The following is a 26,540-nucleotide window of genomic DNA, read 5'->3' as shown; positions in this document are numbered from 1 at the left end:
TGAGTGGTTTCTGGGTAGTCTGTGGTCTTTCTTGGGACCAGGTATTGATTGCCTCAGGGTAAACTACTGAGACTCAAGGCTCTATTGAGTTTCTCATAGCTGGGTCCTACCAGAGCAACCACCTTGTTTACTGAAGTGAAAACACGTGACTTGTTAAGGTTAGTCCTCAGCATTCCAGAGGAGTTCTCTGTCCTTGGTCAGTGGGATTTACAGATTTGCTCAATTCAATTAAACTCTGTTATTCCTTATGCTCTGGTCCCTTTAAGAGCTAACCACGCCCACTCTCCAGCCACTTCTGACCTCCCTTGTCGCCATCTTCCCTTCTCTCTTTGTTTTGTCTCTTGGTGTGTGTACATGTGTCTCTGTCTCTCTCTCTATGTCTGTCTCCATGTCTCTCTGTCCTCCTCTTTTTAAGTAATAAATGTCTCCCTCTTCTTTAAGTAATAAATATTCAGCTTCATATATAGCCTTATGTCCATTTACTCTGCCGTCCACTGCATCCAGCCGCCTGACTCTGCCGCTAGCACGGGGAACCTGCACTGCACTGGCGGCATGCCTCACAGGCCACTCAGGGCATCCCAACCTATTATCTTTTTAAAGAACAATACTCTCTATTCTTAATTTACTACTAAATCTTCCTTTGTCCTTTAGTTTCATAAAGGGTAGCGTAGTGGTCTTTGTAAGAAAATATAGCCATTGCTTCCCACCTCAGTGGCTACACCTTGACCTAACGTTTTCATGGTAATTCTCTTGCTTACTTTTACTCCTTTTTAGGGTTTGCTGAAGATGGCCGTATCTAGGCTGAATTAGCAAGGGGTGGTGAGGTGTAACAGAGTTTATTGATTATAGAACAGGCTCCTCTAGATGGATATAAAGTACCGCCAAGTCCTTTGAGATTTAAGCTGTGGCTAGTAGTTCTCAGGCAAATATTTTTGTTTTGTAATTATTAAAGTTTAGGGCTAAGCATAGTGGGGTCCTTGGTCAGTGGAACTTACAGATTAGGTTTAGCCCTTACGCTCGAGTTCAGCAGCCTCTGACTGAGGGAGGGAAGGAGCAGGTAAGCAGGAGGTTTGAGTACCAGAACCCTGTGCGAAATGATAAAGGACTGGGCAGGGTGAAAATCCAGTTACCCCACCTACACAGCACCTTGAGTTTCTGGAAATAGTGGCAGAAGGCAGGGGATCAGTCTGTCTGTCTCGGCACTGGGAAATTTTCTTCGCTTTGACGTGGCAGTTTGGGGGATTTCCACATTGCCTCCTCTTCTAAACCCTGGAGACCCTGTATACATATATCTATTATGTATACAGTGTTCTGGGGCACCAGATCTCACTACAGATGGGTGTGAGCCATTATGTGGTTTCTGGGAATTGAACTCAGGACCTCTGAAAGGGCAGTCAGTGCTCTTAACATCTGAGCCATCTTCCCAGCCCCTCTTTATGAGCCTTCAAAGGAATCCTCTGATACTGGTGGTATGGGGCTCAGGGCAGCTTGGCCACACATATGGGACCCAGGCTGCATAGGTGCCATGGCAGGTTTGATAGAGACCAGTCAAGAAAGTATGCTGACTTCCCTTTTACTGGCAAGCAATTCCCGGCTCCAGGAAAAGCCACAAACTGAGACCACCCAGGGATGGACCAGTGTCGAAAGGGAAGTACCTGACATTCCAAATATCCCAACCATTAGATAAGATTAAATAAGATCACCAGATGTCCTTGAGGCCAGTATGCGCTTATTCCCCTTTCGCCAAGACACCCCTAAACAAATGTTAGTCAATCAGGGTCTTGAATCCTGGAAATCCACTCATCCCTGAACCTCTACTATCATAAAAAACCTACCTGGCCCGGGCTGCGCACTCTCAGTTCATACTGGCTGCGTCAGACACACAGAGGACCCAAGCCCAAGCTTGAATAAGGACTCTGCTTTCGCAGACGGATTCTGACTCCTTGGTGGTCCTTGGGGAACTCCGTGATCTGGGCACAACAGTCGTGGACCTGGAGTATAACTGCTTCTGTCCTGTTTCCAATAAAGTGAATTAGAAGATTTATAAGGAATGGATCAAACAGTAGAATCAGGAGAATTACAACCAAGAGCCCCTCTGGTGAGGGTGGGAAGCCCAGCCTGCTTCCATATTGTAATCAGGAGTCATTTTGATAGTCTAGCTAAGGTTTCGATTCTGTTTCTGTGCACTGGGTTACAACCCCACCCTATGACCACAAATTGTTCTGGAACAGGTATTCTGGGCAGATTTCCTTAACTTCTGTTCCAGCTTCTGTATCTATGCTTGCTTGTAAAATCCCACCCTGTGATTTTGTTCTATTAAAGGAGCTTGAGAAACTGCTCAGGGCTGCTGTTGTGATTTCTGTCTTAGAGGGAGACAGCCCCAAGTCTGGCTTTGGGTGCACTGAATAAAGCTTATTTCAGTTTGGCTAGAATTTGGACTGAGGGTTTCTCTTCTCTCACCCAGGGATTAACAGTGACTATCTAGGGCCCAGGAGGTCCAGGGTTCACCCTATTAAGAGCTTTTGGTTTTACCTCTGGCCTATATTCATTGTACCTGTTACCTAGCATTTTCTCTCACTGTTTCTTTTTGGTTTGCACAGAAACATCCTTCTCCTAGGAAGACACTTGTGCCACCTATTGGACCCTTACTGTTGAGGGTAGAGACCCAGAGACCATTCGGCATGTCCAAATCCCGAATTCAGAGTCTGTATTACGCCAGCAACTGCTTAGAGAGAAACACCTCTCATAGAGAAACCTTGAGTGCATTTTATAGGAAAAAATTAAAGACAAAGAACACAGAAAAACTACGGCCTGGTTGGCACTTGCAGGGGGAGTAAAGCAAGCAGTTTTATTATGGGTAGCCCAGCAGAGATGACTGCTCAGACAGACACACTTTATAGCCAATTGAAAGCCTTAATTCTGGCCGACTGGGACCATACCCAGGAATTCAGGGGACCCAGGTGTGACCCTAAGTGTCCAAAGCATAGATTTTTGAAGGCAAAAACAGCACCCTGGCATCTCAAACCACAATTGAAGAGATTTGCCTTCACAGAAGCAATCAGTTTAACAGAAGTTAAGATGAGCAGTTAGCATGGAGGGGGCAAGGTTCTAAACTGGCAGTTGAACTGAAGCTTAGGTCAGTTAGCTGAAGGGGGTTTCTACACAAACCAGCTAAGTTAGCCAGGACGTCCTGATTTGGGGTTGCTAGAATAGAGCTGGGTAATTTTCCATGGGATTCTCCATCAAGGAGATCAAGTTCTAGTTAATCCTGAAATGGCCTGAGCAAGAATACAAGACAGGAACTTTTGCAGTGTCTTGCCCTTGAAAGACCCCCGAAGAGTGTCTTCCCTCTGGAGAGACCCTTCCCAAGGATCAGCGAGACCACCGTTGCGGATGCAAACTGCAAGAGGTTTATTTCAGATACACAGGTACCTGGGGCAGCAGAGTCTCTTGGAAGACTTGCGCGCCCTCAGGCTGTGGTGAGGGGTTTTTATAAGGGCAGAGAGCAAAAAGCGCGGTTACAGAAGCAGATGCCATGGTTACAGGGATTTCATTGGACAACTTAATTTAGGCCAGGTTAAACTGGGGACAAATTCCCCCTTGGTACATGGAAACCAGTTAGGGCTGAGTTGGCCCTTTCATAACTGGCACTTCCCGTTCTTGCCTTGCCCTAACGGCTGACCACAGATATCCTGTTTTGCTACCGACAGCCTGTCATTCTGTTTTGCAATGTATAACTGTCCTCTGTCTGAATTCCCCAAAAGTACAAGCCTTGCATAAAATGGCGTTATTTTTAGCTACTGCTGAAGCGGCAGCAATTTTGGGCTGGGGTCTTTCACACTGTCATAGTTTAACAGAAGCCAAAAACATGCAGTTAGTCAGGGTATTTTGATCCCAAGTTCAGAGCACAGGGCTGAGTACTTTTCCACAGAACTTTTTATGGTACGGGTAATGTCAGTTTCTGATTAAACCAAAGATGGCTCCAAGGGAGACGAAATGGGGAAACCTTTGCCCTGACACAAGATTATGTCTAAGCCTCTACCATTATGTCCACATCTCAGAATCCCTAATGAAACCATGGTGCCGGTTTTCCGATGTAAATGCAAGAGGGTCTCTGTTTAGCAAGCTTAAACTCAGATCACAAACATCCAATGCGTAAGTGAGAAGAGAATGCAGCCCTGAGTTCAGAGAAAGACAAACTTTTAAAGGCAAAATGCCGCAATTAAGGGACTACATGTCTTGCCATCTTGGGATTGGGTGAAGGGGGTACAGAGTAAGAAGATTTCTGAAATCATTGGTCAGATTTTGGGCACAAAACCCCAACAAAGAACCATAAGAGACTGACAAGGTATCTGAGAGGGCAGGATGTCTTCAGAGACACCTGAACCTTGTTAACTCTGTCTCACACTTTAATTGGCTGTCCACTTTGCTATCTGCTTCATATTTATCTTCTATCACAGCACATTCCTAGAACTGAGGTCAATCCTTGGTCACCAGTTGTCTTAAGAGAAGTCCCATCTTTAAGATAGGGTCTGTGAAGTCACATTTCAGTTAAATATTTCAGGGTCTCACATGACCATGTTGTAAGGCCATGGCCAGAGAGTTTTATCAACAGCAACTCTACTGGAGTAGACTGAGGGAGATCTCCTTTAATTTGGTTGGATAGCAGGCTATGTTGAACCTGTTGGTGTTAGGGTCCTGGAGAAATCCCACAAAAGACCACCATCCACATATACAATCAGCAAGAGCATTTATTATCTCAAGAATACAAGTCCCAACAAGCTGGGGTCAAGCATCCAACACAAAGGCAAAGATGGTGCCGACCCCCAAGAAAAGCTTGCAGGTTCTTTTATGCACAACTAGAGGAAGTCTAGAAGTGGTGTGATCACTCTGCCTACAATTGGTTTACACAAGTGACAATCATATTAGTAGGTTTCTAATTGGTTAGGGCTGTCGCGGGTGGGCTAAGGCTATAGCTTTTCAAGTTTTGGACAGTCCCAGGCTTTGTCTTATTTGGTTATTGTCTTGGGGTGAAAGACCTCCGGAGTGGGGAGACTCTCACTCAAGTAGGGATAACAAGACCCCCCAGGAACTTACGAGAGACCGTCTTTGCTGCAATCACATGAGGTTTATTGACAGGACAGGAACCAGTGCACTGGGGCTGAAACTCATTTCCCACGCAGGGGTAGAGTTTGACCCTGAGTAGCTGGGAGAAGAGGTATTTAAGAGAAGAAACCATAACACAATAATCCAAAGGGTCGGTATGGAGGTTGTCATTGGAAAATTCTGAAAATACCAGTGATCATTGAAAAATTCTGAAAATGCTAGTGATAATCACAAGGAGGTAGGTAACTCCTTATTCTCAAGATTATTCTCAAGATTATAATCTAACTTTATCTTCAGCTAGTTCCTGAAACAGGGTCACTGAACCTGCTAATCTAGATTTTTGATTCTTCTCTCCCTGCTTAGATTTTTGGCTCTATTTTTTTCTGCTAGAGGGGTCTGGATTTATCCAGGTCTTTCATCTCCCCACTTCTTCTAGTACCTAGTTCTAATCATAGAACTAGATTTCAGTATCTTCTTGACCTTGTAAAGTGCTATATTGGTAGCGTAACATCAAAATCTGAATAGCACTTATTCTTTCTCTAATGAAGGTAATTAGTTTTAATTCATTAAAGTACTGAGGGGCCTGTATTAGGGCAGTGGTACCTGTCCCAACATGGGCAGCTACTCTGAGGCTTCTTCTGCCAGAATGTTAGCACAGTGATGGGTAGGTGAGGAGTCATCAGTCTCGGGCAGTAGAGTAATGGGATTGAGGACAGTAGGGGGAGTCAAGGTCACTTGTTCAGTCAACAAAAGGTGATAGACTGTCAGCCGTGCCCTACCTGCTTTCATACTGAAGTCCCAATCAGGTCAGTTAAGGGGAATCCCAGCATCTATTTCATTCAGAAAATTGGTTGGTGCCCCATTTGGTCCAGGAACGTTTTTCCAGGCCTCCAACAGAATCCTCTCTTTGTCTTCAGTAGTGAAGAGTGGTGTGGGAGAATTGTCTATATTCTGTCAATCATGTTTTAAATAAACACTGATTGGCCAGGCAGGAAGTATAGGCAGGAAAACCAAATAGGAAGTAGACGTGGGGCAATGAGAACAGAAGTATTCTGGGAAGAAGGAAGTTCTTCCCCAGTCCTGCCCAGACCACTGAGGAAACAGGATGTGATCTGCCTCATTGAAAAAGGTACCAAGTCATGTGACTAACATAGACAAGAATAATGGGTTAATGTAAGTTATAAGAGCTAATACGAAGCCTGAGCTAATGGGCCAATCAGTTTATAATCTTCTGGAGACCTGTAAAAGCTGCTGACAGTCATCCCAGATGGGTTGGTGAGGAAACATCAAAGACTCCACTAATCCTGTCAGGCTGGCGGAATTCTCTGAAAAGGAAGGTGATTAGTTTTCCAGTTGTAAAGATCAGCAGAGGAAAATGGCCAGTACTGGAGGGGTTAGAGGTGGGGGTGGGTCCACCGGAGGCCTATAGATGTGCAGCAGCAACGCCACTGTTGAATCTGGTCCTCCGGGACCCTGTGCAGGACCCTGTGCACACCGACTTCGTGTGCCCATCGCAGCCGCCCTCACTATCCCACCCCTGCTGCCACTAGCACCAGGATCCGGCATCTGGGGCAGTGGGTAAGGGGGTCGTGGAGGGCTCAGCCATTCAGGTGGCTCCTCAATCTCGGGATAGATTTTAGGAGGAGCTGAAGGTTGGTTCTCGGGCGAATTCTCAAACCTGGGAGCTACAGGTTTTGGTTTGCGCTCCAACTCCAGATAGCCAGGGCTCAGGAGCCTAGCTTCCATCTACACCTCCAGGGCTTAACCCAAGGTGGGGGATTCTGGACCAACTCTTGCAATACAGTAATGTATGGTTGTTGATCAGGATGAGATCCCGGTCCTTCCTGAAAAACAATAGCTTTAATTTAAAAAATATGATTAAATCAAAGGTGCCCTCTGGAGGCCAGCCGACATCAAGTGCTGGTTATTCCAAGTAGCAAAAAGACTCCCGTGGCCCTTTCTTAATCTCAACTGACAAGTTGTGTGCTCTAGCCCTAACTTCAGTCCAATGATCCAGAGTCAAACTCAGGGGGGTCGTCACAGTCTGTCCCATCGTCACAGTCACAAGTAAGACAAAACAGAGACCGAAGACACACAAACAAAGCTAACCAAACCTAGACAGACGAAACCACTTCAGAAATACAGACGGCCGGGAGGGTACATAGTTCCTCCAATCCAGGAGAACTTCCGTATCCTCACCAGCACCCAGACAGGAATCTCCCAGGCATCCCTGGGGTCCGTCCTCACCTCCTGGGACGTCTCCCAGGGCGGCAGTTGGTAATCTCCTAGCTGATCACTCCCTCCATCTCCTCCTGAGACGCTAGCGATTGCAAAACCGAAAGTACAGTGTGACGCTCAACCTTGCCAGCAAGGAAGACGCAACACCGGACTCTTCTCACTGCGATTTTATTCAGGACCTTTGAACAACTTTCTCACCCTCTCGCACCTCTCGCACCTCTCGCTATGGGGCCAAGCCAGCCTACAGCTTAAATAACCTCTGGATAGACAACTCCAGTAAGCCACGTGGGAAACGCAGATAGGTCCAGAAACGCAGAAGCAAGCCAGATCCTTAGCGTTAGCCATATATGGAGTTGTTCACACCTGAGAGCACTCACTGTCGGGAAGGTGGAAGGCGGAAACCAGCGCCACTTTTAAGGCGTGGCATCACGCAGCTCTCTACAGTTCCCCCTTTTTGTTTTAGATGCAACAGGCAAGAGTAGAGGCCTGATCTCTGAATATAGAGAGACATTGGGACCTTGTACTGATCCTCATTCAGGCGTCACCCACTCGAAGAGTATCAGACCAGTCTGATACCTTTTTTCAGAGGTGGGATCTAGGGTATCAACCCACATGCAATCAGGCATGCTCTTCTCTGGGCCCAAAGCGACTGACCCTGAGAGCAGTGCTTAGCCTCACGTCCTGAGCGTAACAATTCTATGGTCGTCAACCATGTATGGGGGACTGTCCTGCTTCAATGGCTGTTAAGGCTTGAATAATCATGGCTGCATTGCGTTGTAGAGGAAACGTAATCTTGCATATACACCACAGGCAAGCCAGGGAGACCAATACCAAGAGGCCTGCTAACATTCCCAAGCTCACCCACTCTTTTAGATGTTTTATGGCAGTGGAGATCCAGGACGAGAGTCCTTCAGTCATTCCTGCATCCACTCGGGTAGAGTTCACGGATGATAACCCTCAGCTGTTCCATCACGGCATCAAATTCTCCAGTCCAATTAACTAAAAGATAACTAGACAATTGCTTAGACAAATTTATAGCATGGTTCAGGTAATAATCAGTCACTGCATCTGGGATCGTAGGGGTCCTCCAGCTGCATCAAGAAGTCCATCAGAGGCGTGCTGGACACTACAGGCTTTACTTTTCCGTTGGCCGCACTTGGCAGGGCATAAACCCCATTAGACATTGCCCCTTCAGGGGAAGTCGTGCCGCCTGCTGCCACCAAGGCTGGTCCGCACCGCTCCGCTGGTTCCCCAGCTTGCACGGCTATGGAGTCAGTGCCCTTAGTGGCGGCTTCAGCCCCGGGCCCTTCCCTTGCCTTCCCCGCAGGGCTAGCCTTGCTCTCTGCGGCTGTGCTGGTGGGGAGTGTGGCAAGAGCCAACAGCAGAGGTGCTGGACCCGTGACCGAGGCAGCACAGGCTGATGCTGCCTCAGGGTGCGTGCCGGAGCTGCTGCAGCTCATGGGGCTGATGGGAGAGGCGGCGAACAGGGTCGCTTCCTTGTTATCAAACTCTTATCAAGAGGGCTTTCCAGTCTAAATACTGTCCTGGGCTTAAACACGCACGTGTAAGCCCATTCCAATCACTGGGCATCATGCAATATCTATTCAAGGCTTTCACCTGTGCCACAGTAAAAGAGGCTGTAGATTCTCACAGATTTAGTCAAGGACTTAATCACCTTAATATCTAGGGGCTCTTCGTACCTATATAAGGGTTTTAACTCATGATTTGGTAACTTCAAATAACATCTAATCTGGGTATTCACAGCAACCTTCAGGAGGACGTGGTCTATCATACCATATTGGGATAGAAACAATCCACAGGGTCTCATTCTCTGTGAAAACAAAAGAAGACCCTCTCCAAAGCATCATATCCTTAGATCCAAATTCTGAAGTCATAATACCCTTATGATATCCATTCTGGTTTAGCTTGGCAGCCCATATGATGAAATGTCTTTCTGTACTTAGCTCCTTCACAATAAAAAATTTTAAAGAAAACACAATAATACAAAGAATCCAGACTCTCTGTGAATTTTCCATTTTTCGTGGCTTATTTTTACTCTATCACTTTACTTTATTCTGTCTCTTTAAAGACTTTATCCTTTTTTATTTTAAAGGCATTAACTTTTTACTTTTCTGTCCCAAGCCTATGTGCAGTCATCCAACATTGTGACCCATTTGTAGGTCTTGTATGTCTGAATCTGTCCTATTGTGAATCTGTAATTTTTTTTTTTTTAGTATCCAGGAGCACTTCTTAATATGCTAAGCAGTTCTTAAAAACTTAAGTTGCACCATGTAGAGGTAATACGGTACTGCTTGTTTACTGCCAGTCTAAACCTTAATTGCGCTTTTATTATGATAATTATGATCAGTTCTGCCTGAAGTCAGCACAGTTTAGCATAGCCAAGTGGAACTGAAGCCACTTCAGCCTCAGAGCCCCTCACAGTTCCAGGCACACTGCAGGTCTTTTGATTTGATAGCTTATGGCACCTGCTCTTGCTTTAGGTTTTACAGCTTGTGGCACTGCTTTCACTTTTGGTTTTACAGCTTTGCTAACCCTCCTAACTTATCCTAACTTATCCCTGTTCACTCTCTATTTACAGAGGAAAGCAGACTACCCACTTTTGTTGTGGAACTTTAACCCCGCTCTTTACGTGGTCACTAATCCTGCTCTTGTCACAGATTCCCGTCTTACCTGGGGACTTACAGTGCACTACCCTGCCTGCAGCAAGTCCTGAGTCCAGACGAGAGGTTGTGTCCCCGTACGCCACTTGTCGTTCCGCATACGGGCCACCAACTGTCATGCTCAACCTCGCCAGCAAGGAAGATGCAACACCGGACTCTTCTCACTGCGGTTTTATTCAGGACCTTTGAACAACTTTCTCACCCTCTCGCACCTCTCGCTACGGGGCCAAGCCAGTTTACAGCTTAAATAACCTCTGGGTAGACAATCCCAGTAAACCACGTGGGAAATGCAGATAGGTCCAGAAACGCAGAAGCAAGCCAGATCCTTAGCGTTAGCCATATATGGAGTTGTTCACACCTGAGAGCACTCACTGTCGGGAAGGTGGAAGGCAGAAACCAGCACCACCTTTAAGGCGTGGCATCACGCAGCTCTCTACAGTACAGAACCTGAATTCAGCCAACACAGAAACACAAAGACACAGACAATGTCTCACCTCCAAGTGGGTCTCCGGAGACGAGGGTCGTTGCCAATCCCGGGATGAGCCCCCAAATGAAAGACTCCCAGAGTTGGGAGATTCTCACTCAAGTCTCAGGATAACACGACCCCCCCCCCAAGTACTCAGGAGAGACCGTCCTTGCTGTAATCACACGAGGTTTATAGACAGGAACCAGCGTACTGGGGCTGAGACTCATATCCCATGCAGGGGTAGAGGAGCTCGACCCTGAGTAGCTGGGAGAAGGGTTATTTAAGAGAAGAAACCACAACCCAAAGGGGGTAGGGAGGGTGTCATTGGAAGATTCCGAAAATACCAGTGATAATCACAAGGGGGTAACTCCTCGTTTCTCAAGATTGTTCTTCAAGATTATAATAATCTAACTTTGTGGTCAGCCAGTTCCTGGAACAAAGTCACTGAACCAGCCAACCTAGATTTTTGACTCTACTCTTCCTGCTAGGGGAGGGGTCTGGATTTATCCTGGTCTTTCAGTGGTTTACCCTGGGCCCAGGGGTGTTCACCTACAGTAATTGTCACTTGGAAGGCTGCCATGAGGCAGGACAATTAATTAGAGAGTAGAGGAGCCTGAAGCATGATCTAGTAAAACTCAGAGAAAAAAATTGGAGTTCAATCTGAAGATTCAAAAAGCAAAGCAGCCAGCCACTGGCTGTTACCTCTACCTCAGTCCAAAATGGCAATCCTGCCTCCAGGAATCTCATGATGAGACTGTGTCTGAGGGCTGTTTCCTCCCGTCTTATATTCCTCTCTAGGACTGAGATTAAAGTCATGTACTGGCTGGTTTCTATGGCAACTAGTGTGGCTTCTGGATAAAAGGTGCGTGTCATTGCTGGTTGGCTGGTGTGGCTGCTTTACTCTCCTGATTCCCAGGCAAGCTTTATTTGTTAAAATACAGGAGGAATGCCACTACAGGAGTCATGAGAAGGGAAAGGGTTCCTTCATTCTCCTAGTTCTAAGACCCAGAACTTTTGACAGACTTAACCAGGCCACCTGGAAAAGAACTGTTAAGAGTGGCTATGAAGGGGCTAATGAAGGAATGAAGAGGATGGCTTAGCAGGTAAGTGTGTCTATGTGGGGTCATGCACCTTTAATCTCAGCACTCAGGAAGATCTTTGAATCCAAGGCCAGCCTGGTCTACATAGTGGGTTCTAGGCTAGCCAGAGTTACAGAGTGAGACCCTGTCTCAAAACAACTGGAATAAGAGGAGGAATTACTATTACACCAACTGTAATGGTTGTTCTGTCTCTTTAAGAGACAAGCCATGCCCACTCCCTCCCCCATCCACTGAGGCAGGCTGATCTTCAGCTTCTGGCATGAGCTCTCTCTCTTTTTCTGTCTTCCTCTCGGAGAGGCAGCTTCGCTTCTGCCTCTCTCCTCACTTCTCCACTCCCCCCTTCTCTCTCTCTCTCTCTCTCTCTCTCTCTCTCTCTCTCTCTGCCCCCCTTTTTTCCATAACCCCAAGAATAAATATTCAACCTCACTCTGCATGTCGTGTCTATCCATGTCTCTGTCTCCTGCCCGCCTGCCATGTGTCTCCCTGCCTGGCACTGGCTGCTCCCAGGGCCTGCCTGCTGTCTGCCGCCACATGGCCCGCCACCACCATTTGGGACCTACAGCATTTCTGCTGCCCACTGCCGCTGGAGATCTTGCAGCATTTTTTTAAAAAAATCATAAAACCAACGACTACTTAGGCTGCACCTAAATATAGCTATTCCCTGCCACAACTGCGAGGGGACTCCTCAGGCTGCACTGCAGGGACAGCAGAATCAGCTTTCCCACAGTAATTTACATCATATACTCGTATACGTATCACGCGGAACTCTACTCTGGGCCCCTGGCCAAAAGGCATGACTTTTCAAGTGCACTGTATCTGAGCTCAATGCTGTTCACTAAAGAGTTCCAGCTACTCTGGAACCCAAGACAGAAGACTCATCCAAGCCCAGGAGTTCAGGCCAGTACTAGTATTAGGCAGGGTTCTTTAGAAGGACAGAATGGCTAGAAGGGATATATATTACTAAGGGGATTTATTAGATTTACATGCATTGTTTGGGTTGGCCACTCCAACAACGGCCACCTGTATGCTGGAAAACGGAACCTGCTCATTCCATGTGGCTGGATGCCTCTGCAGTCCCAGTCTAAATATGAAGGCCTGTGAAATTCCTGGAGAGCCTCATGTCTTCAATGCCTTAGTGGAAGGCTGAAAACAGTGTTCTAATGTTGGCAAGTGCAAACGGGAGCAGTGCCAGTAGCCAGAGTAGTCACTCATTAGTAAGTGTGAAGGCAGACAGGAAATGCAAAGCCTTTTTAAAGCCCCTGTTTCTCTGGGCTTCTGCCCGAAGGGGCCATTCTCTCTGACGAGTGTCTTCCTCTTGGTTACACCTTCCAGGAAAACCTCTGTCCCAGAAGGGTGTCTGATCCTGCCACGTTGGCCATTCACTCACACTATGGCTCTACAGTCTGTCTGAAAAATGCAAACTGCAGAACTCGTGGGTCTGTGAGCCATGACTGTTAACATAGACACTACTAAGCTAAAGGCCTGGTGCATTACATCATGTCTAATGACCAACCTGTGAGTCAGAAAAGCAAGGAGACATCCCGCCTTGAGTACAAAAAAGTGACCCACGGATGGCGGTATTTGGACCCATAACTGTGGATCTGGTAAACCCAAAGCACGGGAGTAAAACTGTTACGCAAAGTATAATAGTTTAAGGATTTCAATAAAGACTGTATGCTGTGGGGCTGATAGAATCGCAACAGTCTGAGTTCTAGGACGGCCGCCCTCTGGGAGGGACCCATCCTTTTATAGAAGATGAGGTTCGCCAACTTGCTAATTAGCCAACTTTGTAACACCATTTTTCCTTGCTGAGGCTAGCAGTCTGAGGCGAGGCGCCAGGGATAATTAGGAAGTGCTGTCTAATAGTATAGGGTACCATCGGGTCAGGCTCCGAGCTGTCAAAGTCTGATTGTATTTGGCCTTTTTGTGTCCATAATGTGAGGGCCCTGGATGTTGAATGGCCTGAAAATCGTGACGCCCGCTTGCACTGCAGATGTGCCCTGGACAAGGTTCTAGCGTCCAACAGCTTGCTCACCTTGGCAACCGACACTTCCGGAATCCAGGAGATACCGGAAATGACGTCCTTAACGCTTCCGCTGCCGCCATCACTGCCCTTTTTTAGGGTCCTGGTGGTGTGGGGGCTGGTGAACCATCACGTATGCAGGTCGCGGCGGGGAGGGAGGTGCGGCCGGCACTCGGGACACGACGCCGGCGGTCCCGGGGTGCCTGCCCAAGGCGGAGTCGGCTCGGTTGGCGCCTGTGCGTCAGTGCTGCGCGGGCCAGACCCGCCAGGTGAGCGGCGCCACCAGAGCTCGCACCGCGGACGCGCGGCGAGGTCTCCTGCTGAGCATTCGGGACAGTGAGGGCACTGCGAGAGTCTCCTGCGTTTCCGTGTGTGCTCTCAGAGTTCACAGATTAGTCTTTAAAAAACAAAATAGGCTTAGCTGGGCAGTAGCGGCATAATCCTTTAATCCCAGCACTCGGGAGTCAGAGGCAGAACAGCCGAGGCTACACACAGAAACCCTGTCTTGCAAAAACAAAAACAAACAAGCAAACAAAAAAAGAGGCTCAGAGGAAAATGTCTAACCCTGGTCTCCAGTGCCTGGTATCTGGAACCACAGCACACATCCTAGTTACCCCCGAGTAGCTGGTTTTCAAATGGCATGCATAAATGGGAAAAGGTATCCCCCAAACTTTGTCAGCCAAGTTAACCACATTGGCTTACCATATCTCTCTCCCTGTGCAACACATATACACGCGTGCACCTCTGGAAGTCAGTCCCGCCATTTGAGTCCTCCCAGAAAGTGGAGCCCACGTCTGTGTACACTGCAGAGTGGGAGGGGTAAGAGAAGTGATCCAGAAGAGGTTTGGGTAGGAAATGGTCCTTGGGATTACTGAAGCGATACCACTGGTATGCTCGGAGAGACCAGAAAGGCTTAAGTAGAAAAGATCTCCAGGGTTTTTATTCCGTCTAGTGCCTCCCTTTTGGGAGAAGTTTGGAGGGCACGACTGGTGAGCCCTGCATAAACCAGCTGAAGTACACGGTTCCAGTATGAAGTGCAGCAAGCAAAACAAACCTGCTGTGTTCCATCCGGGCAAACAGGAAAACTGCCTTCGGAAGAAGTGACAGATGGATAAGAGTTTGTCAGAAATGCAGAAAAAGGAGAAAAGTTCAAACAGGGAAAATGTGTGTGTGTGTGTGTGTGTGTGTGTGTGTGTGTGTGTGTGTGTGTTCGTATCATGTAGCATGTTAGTCCCAAACTTGTTCATCTTTTCTAGCTGAAGAGTTTTGAGCTTCCACTCCAGCATAAGTTTATTCAAAAATTAATGATACATACTATTTGATTTCAGTACATAATACAGAGCATATGAAATAGAAGTTAAGTAATTTCGTGTTTTCTTTAACGTTCTATTTTCTTGCATACCCTGCATTGGAGGCCGTTGCTATTCTTTTAATTTGGGTACTTGGGAGACCGGTTGGAGGTGTATGTGAAAAGCTGTCAAGGCTAAGCATGGACAGTTAATTTTATCCTGGAGCCACTGTAAGTTTGAGAAGGGAAGTCACTTGGAGCGATTTCTCTGTTTGTACTCTTCTTTCCCCGAAAGGTTTGTTTTTAGCTGCGGAGTCGCACCAGCTGAGCACTCCAGGACCGTGACTGTTCTTTTTGTTTCTGTAGGTAACACTTCTGCTCTTCCTTTCTTGACTCTGAAAAACAGCTCCTGTCATTTGAAGCAGAGACTCATTTTCAGTGTACCTGCTGTAGGTGGAACCAGCTTCTCTTTGGGATCGCAATGACCATGGAAGGCAGGGGAACATTAGGTCTCATCCCCAGGATGGCTGTGTATCAGCAGCAGGACGGGAGATTGACTGTGAAGCAGGAACCAGGAAGCCAGACCTGGGGACAGAGCTGCAGTCTCCAGAAAAACTACCCCCCTGTCTGTGAAATCTTCCGGCTGCACTTCAGGCAATTGTGTTACCATGAGATGTCTGGGCCGCAGGAGGCACTGAGCCGACTCAGGGAGCTCTGCCACTGGTGGCTGATGCCAGAGGTCCACACCAAGGAGCAGATCCTGGAGCTGCTGGTGCTGGAGCAGTTCCTGAGCATCCTGCCCAGGGAGCTCCAGACATGGGTGCAGCTCCGTCGTCCTGAAACTGGCGAGGAGGCTGTGGCTGTGGTGGAAGATTTCCAGAGACACCTTAGTGGGTCAGGGGAGGTAAGCAATCAAGTCTCTAATGCTACTGTAGATGTTCTGGATGCTTCTAGAACCATTCTCTAGACTTGTACTAGCCTGGGAAGAAGCGTTCTTCATTCCCCACACTTTAGGCTGGTTTGTCTTTAGGATTTCCAAATCTGCGCCATTGATAGATGGGAAATAGTTCTGTGCTGCAGGCCATAAGCGAAAACATAAATTCCAGTTGTCTTAGTTGCTGTTCTGTTGTGCTGAAGAGACACCATGACCAAAGCAATTCTTATAAAAGCATTTAATTGTGGGCTTGCTTATAGTTTCAGAGATTAGTCCATTATCATGTCAGGGAACGTGGTAGCACATGGGCTTATATCATGGTGGAGAAGTAGCTGGGAGCTCTACAGTCTGCAACGCACTTCTTTCTGAAATGTTTTGAGTGGGGCCCTGCAGTTGAAATTGCCCTCAGCGCTGTCTTCCATGCTCCTACTAGGATGGCCCATTAAGCCCTGTGTATGCGGAGACTGCTTATTCATTTCCTGGCCACCCAGACCCAAATAATCACACAAAAGCTATATTAATTACAACACTGGCCTGTTAGCTCTTAACCCATTTCTATTCATCTGTGTATCAGCATGAGGCTGTGGCGTACCTGTAAAAGGTCTGGCATCTGTCTGCTTCGGAGGGTACAGGGCATCTCCTTGACTCTGCCTGCTCTCTCTCTCTAGATCTCCTCCAGCCTGACTATGTTCTGCCCTGCCATAGGCCAAAGTAGCTTTATTTATTAGCCAATAAAAGCAGCACATATACAGCCCTGTGTTGACTGAAGCATCTCCCCAGTCCTGGGAAGTTCCTATAAGTGCAGATGAAAGCTCTTCAGTGCAGCAGTTGTGGGTAGGGCAGAAGATGTAACTTAATCCACTGTAGTAGCCTAACTGTGGTTCACTGTTGGTAAATTCTTCTATTCTGGTGCTTTACCCAGAACTTGGATACATAGGTCTCCTTTCATCAACATTGACCATTCTCAGGCAGTAAACCTCATCAGAGATGCATATAATCTCCTACTGCTTCTGCTTTCCTGTCTGAACATGGGTGTATGGCCACCTTGGTTTCTGAGACAGGATTTCCCTGACCTGGAAATCAGTGGTCAGGCTAGGTATCTTAGGGTGTGTATCGCTGTGAAGAGACACTGTGACCTTGTCAACTCTTATAAAATATTTAACTTAGTGACCTGCTTACAGTTTTAGACATTTAGTCTATTATCATCATGGTGGGAAGAAAGGCAGCATGCAGGCAGACTTGGTGCTGAAGCTGAGAGTCTACATCTTGCTGGCAACAGGAAACCAACTGAGACTGGGTATGGCTTGAGCACGAATGAGACCTCAAAGCCTGTCTCCACAGTGACACACTTCCTCCAACAAGGCCACACCCACTCCCACAAAGCTACACCTTCTAATAGTGCCACTCCCTTTGAGGGCCATTTTCTTTCAAAATTCCACACTAGTTTTCTGGTCTATGAACCCTAGGGAGTCTGAAGTAGGCCACTTAGGCCACTTAGGCCACTTAGCTCTGTGATTCTTAGAAGGCAGGTTTTGCAATGTGTCATAATTCCTATACATGAACATGTGCTCATACATACATTAAAAGTGGGTGGTGCTTGAGCAAAGAGGCAGCTGTAGTCATCGTCTAGTTTCTGTACACTTGTGCACATGGACCCGCACACACAGTGCACACCCACATGAAGACACACAAAGGACTGTCTAGTGGACATCTTGGAAACTGGTCTTCACTCAGACCCTCAGGCTTAGCAGTACTTACCATCTGGGTATCCCGATAGCTTCACGTAGTTCTTCTTACGCAAATGTGTGCCCAGAGCTCTGACAGCGAGGGACTGACTGTAGACTCTGTTCTTCAAGCTCCTGCCAGGAGGGATAAGACAGGGATGGCAGGGAAGATGGCAAGCTTTGCGGTTAGCCAGCCGACTTTATTGGTAGTGCTGGAAAGATAGCCTGGCCCTTTGTTTCTTTGGCTTTTTTCCTGTGTGGGGTATCTTAGAGGTTTGGGTTCTCTACCTTCAAGAATGGACTTCTGAACCCAGTTCTGTTTCCTTATTTCTAGGTTTTGTCTCCAGTACAAGAGCAGGATGTGCATTTAAAGAAGAAGATAGCTCTGCGTGGAACAGAACAATCTCCTGCCTCAGTCTCCAGTCAAGGCTCAGCTCCTGAAGCCCACCTGGACCCTCACCGACACTGCGGTACTTGTCCTCAGTTCTGTTCTCAAGTCCTTCCTTCTGCCCCCTGGAGTCAGTTTCTTTCATCAGCTCAACTTGTATCCCACGGAATCCCCACACTACCCTGATAGCTGCCCTTCTTCCTCAGTGGCTGTATCACCCTTTGTCTGTTCTCCTATCACACTTGTATTTATTAGGTTTTCCTCAAACATGTCATTAGAAACACCACTGGGGACCAGAGACATACAATATACTATGATTATTTTCAAGAGTTCTTATCAAGGTGGCAGGGAGAGCTGGTCACATAGATAAAAAGAAGCAACCTCATAAGATACATCTGGGTAAAGTTGAGCATGGTAGATCATGCCTGTCATTCCATACAAGAGAATTTCTGAGCGCTGAAGGCCAGCCTGGACTACTTAGTAAGTTTTGGGCTAGCCTGTACTTCAGGTTAATACCCTGGGTCAAACAAAACCCCCAAAACCAACTACCACAAACAAAAGATACACATGGGTGGTATCTGTTCCCAGGCATGATACTAGCTAGCATTGTGGTGGGAATAATTGGATAAAGTGTATTAGGAGGCAGAGGAGGTATGGGCACTGGAGGAACTCGCAAGAGAGTTAACTGTTAAAAAGTGGAGGATGGAGGATGGGTACAGGGGTGCAGGCCTTTAATCCCAGCACTTGGAGGCAGGAACAGGGAGATCTCTGTCAGTTTGAAGCCAGCCTGGTTTGCATGGTAAGTTCCAGGCCAGCCAGGGATACATAGTGAAATTCTATTTTAAAAAACCAAGTGAAACATGGGGCTGGAGAGATGGCTCAGTGGTTAAGAGCACTAGCTGTTCTTCTAGAGGACTTGGGTTCAATTCCCAGCATCCACATGGCAGCTCACACCTGTCTATAACTCCAGTTCTAGGGATTCTGGCAATCTCACACAGACATACCTGTGGGCAAATACCAATACACATAAGATAAATTATTAAAACAGAAAACGAAAGAAACTGAACTTGCTGTTTCAAGGAACCCTGTCCAGCATGCGACTGTGTGGTGGGTCTGAGAAGGCAGCGAAGACTCCAAGCATGGTTAAAGCCATGAACGTAGACAGAGCACTGACGGAGGGAGGAGGCACACTGACGGAGGTAGAAGGCGCACTGACGGAGGGAGGAGGAGCACTGACGGAAGGAGGAGGAGCACTGACGGAGGGAGGAGGAGCACTGACGGAGGGAGGAGGAAGGAGCACTGACGGAGGGAGGAGGAGCACTGACGGAAGGAGGAGGAGCACTGACGGAGGAAGGAGGAAGGAGCACTGACGGAGGGAGGAGGAGCACTGACGGAGGGAGGAGGAGCACTGACGGAAGGAGGAGGAGCACTGACGGAGGAAGGAGGAAGGAGCACTGACGGAGGGAGGAGGAGCACTGACGGAAGGAGGAGGAGCACTGACGGAGGGAGGAGGAGCACTGACGGAGGGAGGAGGAGCACTGACGGAAGGAGGAGGAGCACTGACGGAGGAAGGAGGAAGGAGCACTGACGGAGGGAGAAGGAAGGAGCACTGACAGAGGAAGGAGGAAGAAGCACTGACGGAGAGAGAAGGAAGGAGCACTGACGGAGGGAGGAGGAGCACTGACGGAAGGAGGAGGAGCACTGATGGAGGAAGGAGGAACACTGACGGAGGTAGAAGGAGCACTGACGGAGGGAGGAGGAGCATTGACGGAAGGAGGAGGAGCACTGACGGAGGAAGGAGGAAGGAGCACTGACGGAGGAAGGAACACTGACGGAGGAAGAAGGAGCACTGATGGAGGAAGGAGGAAGGATCACTGACGGAGGGAGGAGGAGCACTGAGTGGGGGAAAAGGAGCAATTCCAGATGGCAGAGGCTGTCTGGAAACCTGTGTTTCCAACCTCAATCTCCAGCATGAATATGGTGGGATCATCACCATCTATAACTCCAGTTCCATGGGATCTAACACCTCTGGTCTCCACATCAGGCACACAGGTGATGTACAGACAAAACACCTGTACATATAGATTAAATAAGTTTTTTTTTTAAGACAGGAGGGTAAATCAATCTTGGGAGTGGAAATTAAGGCAAAGAGAATAATCAGAGTTTCAGACAGGTGAGAGAGGGGCCTGAAAGGAACCTGGCTGTGCCCTCTGAAGGACATTCCGAGCACACTTGGGATGAGGTCTCTGGAAGAAGCTAAGAATCAGTGTATGTGGAGCTTTCTGGACACCCACAAATCCCACTTCCCTGACCGATGGACCTTAGGGAGCTGAGAGCAGGGCTTGACCCTCTGCGTTCACCTTTCACCCCAGGTCCAGCTTTTCTTGAAGTGGGGAGTGCCAGAGCCCAGGCTACTGTGGGGAACTCCACAGTGGCTGCTGAGCTTAGGATGGTCAGGCCTCGGGTGAGTGTGGCTCTCTTTCTCTTGGTTCCATGTCTGGGGTGTGGGGGAGTGGGTGGAACTCACCTCCAGTCCACCTCCCTGAGGTGGCTCCTCGGGCTCTCCTGCCCAGTGCTTCCCCTGGAACTAGGCCCCTGCCCCCGGCTGTAATGGGTTCCATTCAGCCCAGTTTTGTTCTTTTTGATTGTCAACCCAGCTCTTTCCCACTGCCATCTGTTCTCTGTGATGTACTCCTGAGAACTCTGCTCTTCTGGCTGAGACTTTCTGAACAATAGAAGCTTGTCATTCTAGGAGATTACAGTGAATAAGGACTCTATGCAGAAAAGGTGGAAAAGCCTGGCACTCAGTCAGAACGCCCTGAACCAGAACATGATGGCAGAAGATGAGCACAGCGTGGCCTCTCTGGGTAATGATTCCCATGTCTGGTAACTAGCAGTCCATCCTCTGGACATCATAGTCCTGGATTCTTTTGATTTGATTTGTTTTAACTTTTTACTATGAATATTTGCAAACATAAATTGGATGCACCCATCCAGTTTAATAGTGGTCATTTTCTTTATTTAATGACTGATCAACAGTAGAGAGCTAACTTGGATTTTCTTAGCCATAAGTAAGAGTTCTGTGGGTTTTGGAAGTAAAGGTCTTTGTGTTTAAGGGATTACAAGAACGGGGACCCAGAACAAAGCAGGCAGAATAGGCAATGGGGAGTGGAGGTCTGAGAGACTCAGCAATGCAAGGACGGGAGATTTACACGGTGTCCATGTGACTAATGCAGCTGCTCTCGGGTGTTTGCTCTGCGCTTCTCCCACTGGTACTCATTTTCCAGTTCTCATTCTTCCTGCTCACTGTGACTTCGGGATCTGTGGACCTTCCAGCCTTAGACCGCCTCATAATTCTGCCTGTTTTGAGGTCAGAATTTCCGTAGAGTGGATTCTGACCAAGATGGTGTTTAGTCTTCTCTGTGTTTTGAAAGTCGCTGGCCCAGGCTCCAACAGATGCTGATGATGAGCTACAGATCAGCTAAGACTTGGGTCTTTCTGGTCCCTGGCCAGCTTTAATCACCTGTCTGTCACCCCTGGGGCATGTTCAGGGTTACTTGACCCAAGACTCATCCTGTGATTAGCAACTCAGGACAGTAGACAACTTAACAGAGGGTGGACATGAAAGTTACTAGCCTAAATATTTTAAAGTTTCATTTGCTAAAGATTTGCTGACCTGGGCCTCATTGCAAAATGCTTTAAAGAAACCAACATTTTGGTATTTGTTGATAACCATGAATTTTTCTCCAGATTTTACATCTGAACCTCCAAAACTGCAGACCAATATTTAACTATTTAATTTCCTTATTACTTTAGAGACAAGATCATAAGGACATGCTTTATATTTCAAACCACTGGTGCTTTTAATTTTTATAGGTATATAGAACTAGCTTTGCCCAGTCCCTAGCTCTGCCATCCCCTGCAACCCTGTTCTGAACGTGTGCACGTGTTCCCACTGACACGTTGCACAGATCAGTTTGAACTCTCATCACAATGTCACAGTGGAAATTGTCATCAGCTCACTGCCATCTTCGCCTTCTTTCTTGACAAGGTTCCCTCCCTCCCTAAACCAACTACTTCCACTCTCTCCACAGGTCTTACTGTAGCTCTGTCTGGCTTAGAACTCTATATAGACTAAGCTGACTTTGATCTCACAGAGATCTACCTGCCTCTACCTCCTAAGAGGTGAGATTAAAGGAACCACCACACATGGCCCAGCATATTTTTGGAGACTGTGGAACTGTAAACAGAGGCTGCACTTTTGTGTCCTGGCTGCCCAGACCCAAAATAATCACACAGAAATTGTATTACTACAACACTGCTTGGCCTATTAGCTCACACTTCTTATTGGCTAGCTCTTATATCTTAAATTAACCCATTCCTATTATTTTATATTTTACCACAAGGCTCATGGTTTACTGTTAAGGTTCCAGCGCATCTGTCTCCTGCAGTGACTACATGGCTTCTCTCTGACCTGCCTACTCTCTCTATATATCTCTGTTCAGATTTTCCAACTGGCTTTGCTCTGCTAAGCCATTGACCCAAAGCAGCTTCTTTATTAACCAATAAAACATGTTCACAGAGGGGAATCCCGCATCATGGAACTGTACAATGTCAGGGTGGGGAGGACCTACTGTACAATGTCAGGGTGGGGAGGACCTACTTTAGCCACTCACTAAGAAGACCGTGTCACAGTGACTCTGGGAGATGGTGCAATGTTGTGCTGTACAACCCGGCTCTTGGTTCCCAGGCTCAGGTTCCTCCATCCTTGCCCTTCCTCCCTGTCCTCCTCTCTGGACCATTATTCCTCTTTTCTCTCTACTTCTCAATATGTTGTCTCATTCCTTAATGATAATATTATTCTTTTCAGTTACAAAGGACAAAAAAATAGTAAAAATTGTCTTTTTCTTTCTTTTAGCAACAGGTAAGAACAGGATGGAAAGCTCTGAGTACACTTCAAAGCACGACGTTTCTGAAGGATCCGATTCACTTGACATATCCTCAGCGGGACTCTTTGGGATGGCGTTGGTAGAACCAGAGTCTGGAGATATCTGTGAAGATCTTGTAGCACAGGTGGAAGGGCGGCCCTCAGGTGATGAAGAGAGTGAACGAGAAAGTGATTTCTTGGAAAAGAAAGATAAGGAAAATTCCATAAAAGACAGAAATGAGGAGTGTAAAGATGGAGGGGAACGTCCAGATCTTTCCTCTAGTTCTGCTGAGCATCAGCGAGAAGCAAAGAGACGAAAGCTCTGTCAATGTGATGAGTGTGACAGAGTTTGTAACTGGAGCTCACACCTCCTTGGGCACCAGAGAACCCGCACTGGAGAGAAGCCCTGTGAGTGTAATGAGTGCGGGAAGACCTTCCGACTGCCATCTCAGCGAACTGTTCACCTCAGAACACACGTGGCGGGGAGGCCTTATGAATGTAGTGAGTGCGGGAAGACGTACCAGCTCTGCTCCCATCTTAGTCAGCACCAGAGACTCCACGACGGGGAGAAACCATCTAAATGCCATGAGTGTGCCAAAGCCTTCACTCAGAGCTCGCAGCTCCTGGACCACAGGAGCACCCATACTGGGGAGAGGCCTCATGAGTGCAGCGAGTGTGGGAAAACCTTCTGCTCCAACAGAAATCTTAGTGACCACCAGAGAACCCACACTGGGGAGAAGCCTTATGAATGTAGTGAGTGTGGCAAGGCCTTTAGTCGGAGTAAGTGTCTTATTCGACATCAGAGTCTCCACAGTGGGGAGAAACCATACAAATGTAGTGAATGTGGGAAAGCCTTCAGCCAGAACTCTCAGCTCATTGACCACAAACGGATTCATACCGGGGAAAAGCCTTTTGAATGTAGTGAGTGTGGCAAGAAATTCAGTTTAAGTAAATGCCTTATTCGGCACCAGAGACTTCACACTGGAGAAAAGCCCTATAAATGCAGCGAATGTGGGAAATCTTTCAATCAGAACTCTCACCTCATCATCCACCAGAGGATTCACACTGGTGAGAAACCATACGCGTGTAATGAGTGTGGGAAGGTCTTCAGCTACAGCTCTAGCCTTATGGTTCACCAGAGAACCCACACTGGTGAGAAGCCCTACAAATGTAAAGATTGCATGAAAGCCTTCAGTGACAGCTCACAGCTGATTGTGCACCAGAGAGTTCACACTGGTGAGAAGCCTTACGAGTGTATTGAGTGTGGGAAAGCCTTCAGCCAGCGTTCCACATTTAACCACCACCAGCGGACACACAGTGTGGAGAAGCCCTCAAGTCTGCTTCGGACAGTGTCTTAAGGCAAGGTTCCTGAGACAGACAACAAGGAATTCTGAGTTAGTTTTGTTTATAAGGAGGGTATTTATCATACTCTTGGAAGCATTGTTCAAATGACCATTGCTTAATGCTTTTTCCATGTGGCCACTGAGGCAGGGGAGTAGTAATAACTTAGTGCAGTCTTCTTACTGTTGGAAAAGTAAAAACCATGTATTCTGTTTACTTCTAGCTTTTTATTTTTAAACTTTTAAAATATACCTCATTTTTTAGTTTTGCATTCCAGGATTTGTGACTTTCAACACAGAGATACTATCTCTGCTTCATCCCCACTTGACTCGGAGGCACATGGCACAACTCTCACCGCTCTACCTTGTGGCTGTAGCTCTCTCTTCGTTTACTTTGCCTTCACATTTTTTTACGTATATGGGTGTTCTGCCTACATATATGTCTGTGTATCACTCAGTACACATATATGTCTGGTGCCTACAACATCACACTCCCTGGAACTGGAGTTACAGATAATTGTCAACCATCATGTGGATAGTAGGGATCAAACCTGAGCCCTTTGGCCGAGCAGCGTATTGCTCTAGCCTTCACATTTGTTTTTTAAAGTTAGTCCAATATATAGATTTTTGTCATTTAAGTTCCCTAGAAATTTTTTCCTTTTCTTGCTAATTTATGTATTTGTATATATGATTGTTAGTTTATGTACATTTATGTGTAATTGTACAGTGAGTGCAGTGCTTTTAGAGAACAGAGGAGGGTGTTGAGCCTTTAGAACTGGTGGTTGTCAGGTGCTGGGAACTGAGCTTGCCTCCTCTGCAAGAACAGCATATACTCCTAACCACTGAGCCATCTCTCCAGCCCCTGAGGTTTTTTTTTTGTTTTGTTTTGTTTTGGTTTTTTTTAACATGTTTTTCCTCTTAAACCTCTGTTGATCTGATCTCAACTTGCTTTGAGTTAGTTGATGCTATATGGTACAACTGTTATATTCTCTTGTATTTATATACTTTCATACCAACATGAGGGCTCTTTGTGGGTGTATCTTTTTCATATATAGATAATTATATTAATTGATAAATAAATAATTTTTTAAATCTCCCTCAATCCTTAAATTATGGACAAACTCCCCTCTCCCCTAAGCTTTTAAGGTTGGGAATGCATCTCCAGTGTCACATATAATATATTAATTATTGTATCGTAACTACTAGGGTATTGTTCTTAAAAAGCTAATTATGTGTGAGATAGAGTGAGAGACAGACAGAGCACATTTTTGTTGCGTATTCAGTTGTGCAGGCAGGACCCACCTAAATATGCATTGTGCTATACAAGGTCTAGCTGACTCCATTCTGGCTCTTCAGTGAGCAGGTTGAGAAAGATCACAGTCAGAAAACTAGAAAGGCTTGTTGATGACTACAGTGGCTGCACTGGATCACAGACACACCCACCATAGTTTCTGTGTGTGCCGGAGGTCTGAACTCAGGTCCTGCACTGGGTCACAGACACACCCACCATAGTTTCTGTGTGTGCCGGAGGTCTGAACTCAGGTCCTGCACTGGGTCACAGACACACCCACCATAGTTTCTGTGTGTGCCGGAGGTCTGAACTCAGGTCCTGCACTGGGTCACAGACACACCCACCATAGTTTCTGTGTGTGCCGGAGATCTGAACTCAGGTCCTGCACTGGGTCACGGACACACCCACCATAGTTTCTGTGTGTGTGCCGGAGATCTGAACTCAGGTCCTGCACTGGGTCACGGACACACCCACCATAGTTTCTTTGTGTGTGCCGGAGATCTGAACTCAGGTAGGTCCTGCACTGGGTGACAGACACACCCACCATAGTTTCTGTGTGTGCCGGAGGTCTGAACTCAGGTCCTGCACTGGGTCACAGACACACCCACCATAGTTTCTGTGTGTGCCGGAGGTCTGAACTCAGGTCCTGCACTGGGTCACAGACACACCCACCATAGTTTCTGTGTGTGCCGGAGGTCTGAACTCAGGTCCTGCACTGGGTCACAGACACACCCACCATAGTTTCTGTGTGTGTGCCGGAGATCTGAACTCAGGTCCTGCACTGGGTCACGGACACACCCACCATAGTTTCTGTGTGTGTGCCGGAGATCTGAACTCAGGTCCTGCACTGGGTCACGGACACACCCACCATAGTTTCTTTGTGTGTGCCGGAGATCTGAACTCAGGTAGGTCCTGCACTGGGTCACAGACACACCCACCATAGTTTCTGTGTGTGTGCCGGAGATCTGAACTCAGGTCCTGCACTGGGTCACGGACACACCCACCATAGTTTCTGTGTGTGCCGGAGGTCTGAA

The 26,540-nt window shown here is 47.3% G+C and overlaps 1 protein-coding gene and 1 pseudogene across 1 annotated transcript; one reads left to right on the top strand and one right to left on the bottom strand.

Moving 5' to 3' along the window:
- Positions 1 to 8,399: 8,399 nt before the first annotated feature.
- On the bottom strand, positions 8,400 to 10,144 carry LOC148122184 (transcription initiation factor TFIID subunit 10 pseudogene; annotated as a pseudogene).
- Positions 10,145 to 13,750: 3,606 nt separating this feature from the next.
- On the top strand, positions 13,751 to 25,311 carry LOC125393161 (zinc finger protein with KRAB and SCAN domains 7). The gene is made up of 6 exons (XM_048423355.3): positions 13,751 to 13,883; positions 15,269 to 15,806; positions 17,895 to 18,030; positions 20,321 to 20,412; positions 20,701 to 20,815; positions 22,867 to 25,311. Exons 2-6 carry the CDS (start codon positions 15,384 to 15,386, stop codon positions 24,231 to 24,233), a joined length of 2,133 nt encoding a protein of 710 aa, XP_048279312.3. The 5' UTR covers positions 13,751 to 13,883; positions 15,269 to 15,383; the 3' UTR covers positions 24,234 to 25,311.
- The last annotated feature ends 1,229 nt before the right edge of the window (positions 25,312 to 26,540 follow it).

Source organism: Myodes glareolus, chromosome 4 (genome assembly GCF_982192425.1).
Source record: "Myodes glareolus chromosome 4, mMyoGla1.1, whole genome shotgun sequence".
NCBI lineage: Eukaryota > Metazoa > Chordata > Mammalia > Rodentia > Cricetidae > Myodes > Myodes glareolus.
The sequence above is the reverse complement of the archived record's forward strand: the minus strand, read 5'-3'. Positions and strand labels throughout refer to the sequence as shown.

Excerpts from the sequence above, each read along its gene's own strand:
- LOC125393161 (XM_048423355.3), top strand. The coding sequence starts at position 15,384 with ATGACCATGGAAGGCAGGGGAACATTAGGTCTCATCCCCAGGATGGCT. Across the intron at positions 18,031-20,320 it reads GGACCCTCACCGACACTGCG|GTCCAGCTTTTCTTGAAGTG; the intron begins GTACTTGTCCTC and ends CTTTCACCCCAG. Across the intron at positions 20,816-22,866 it reads GCACAGCGTGGCCTCTCTGG|CAACAGGTAAGAACAGGATG; the intron begins GTAATGATTCCC and ends TCTTTCTTTTAG.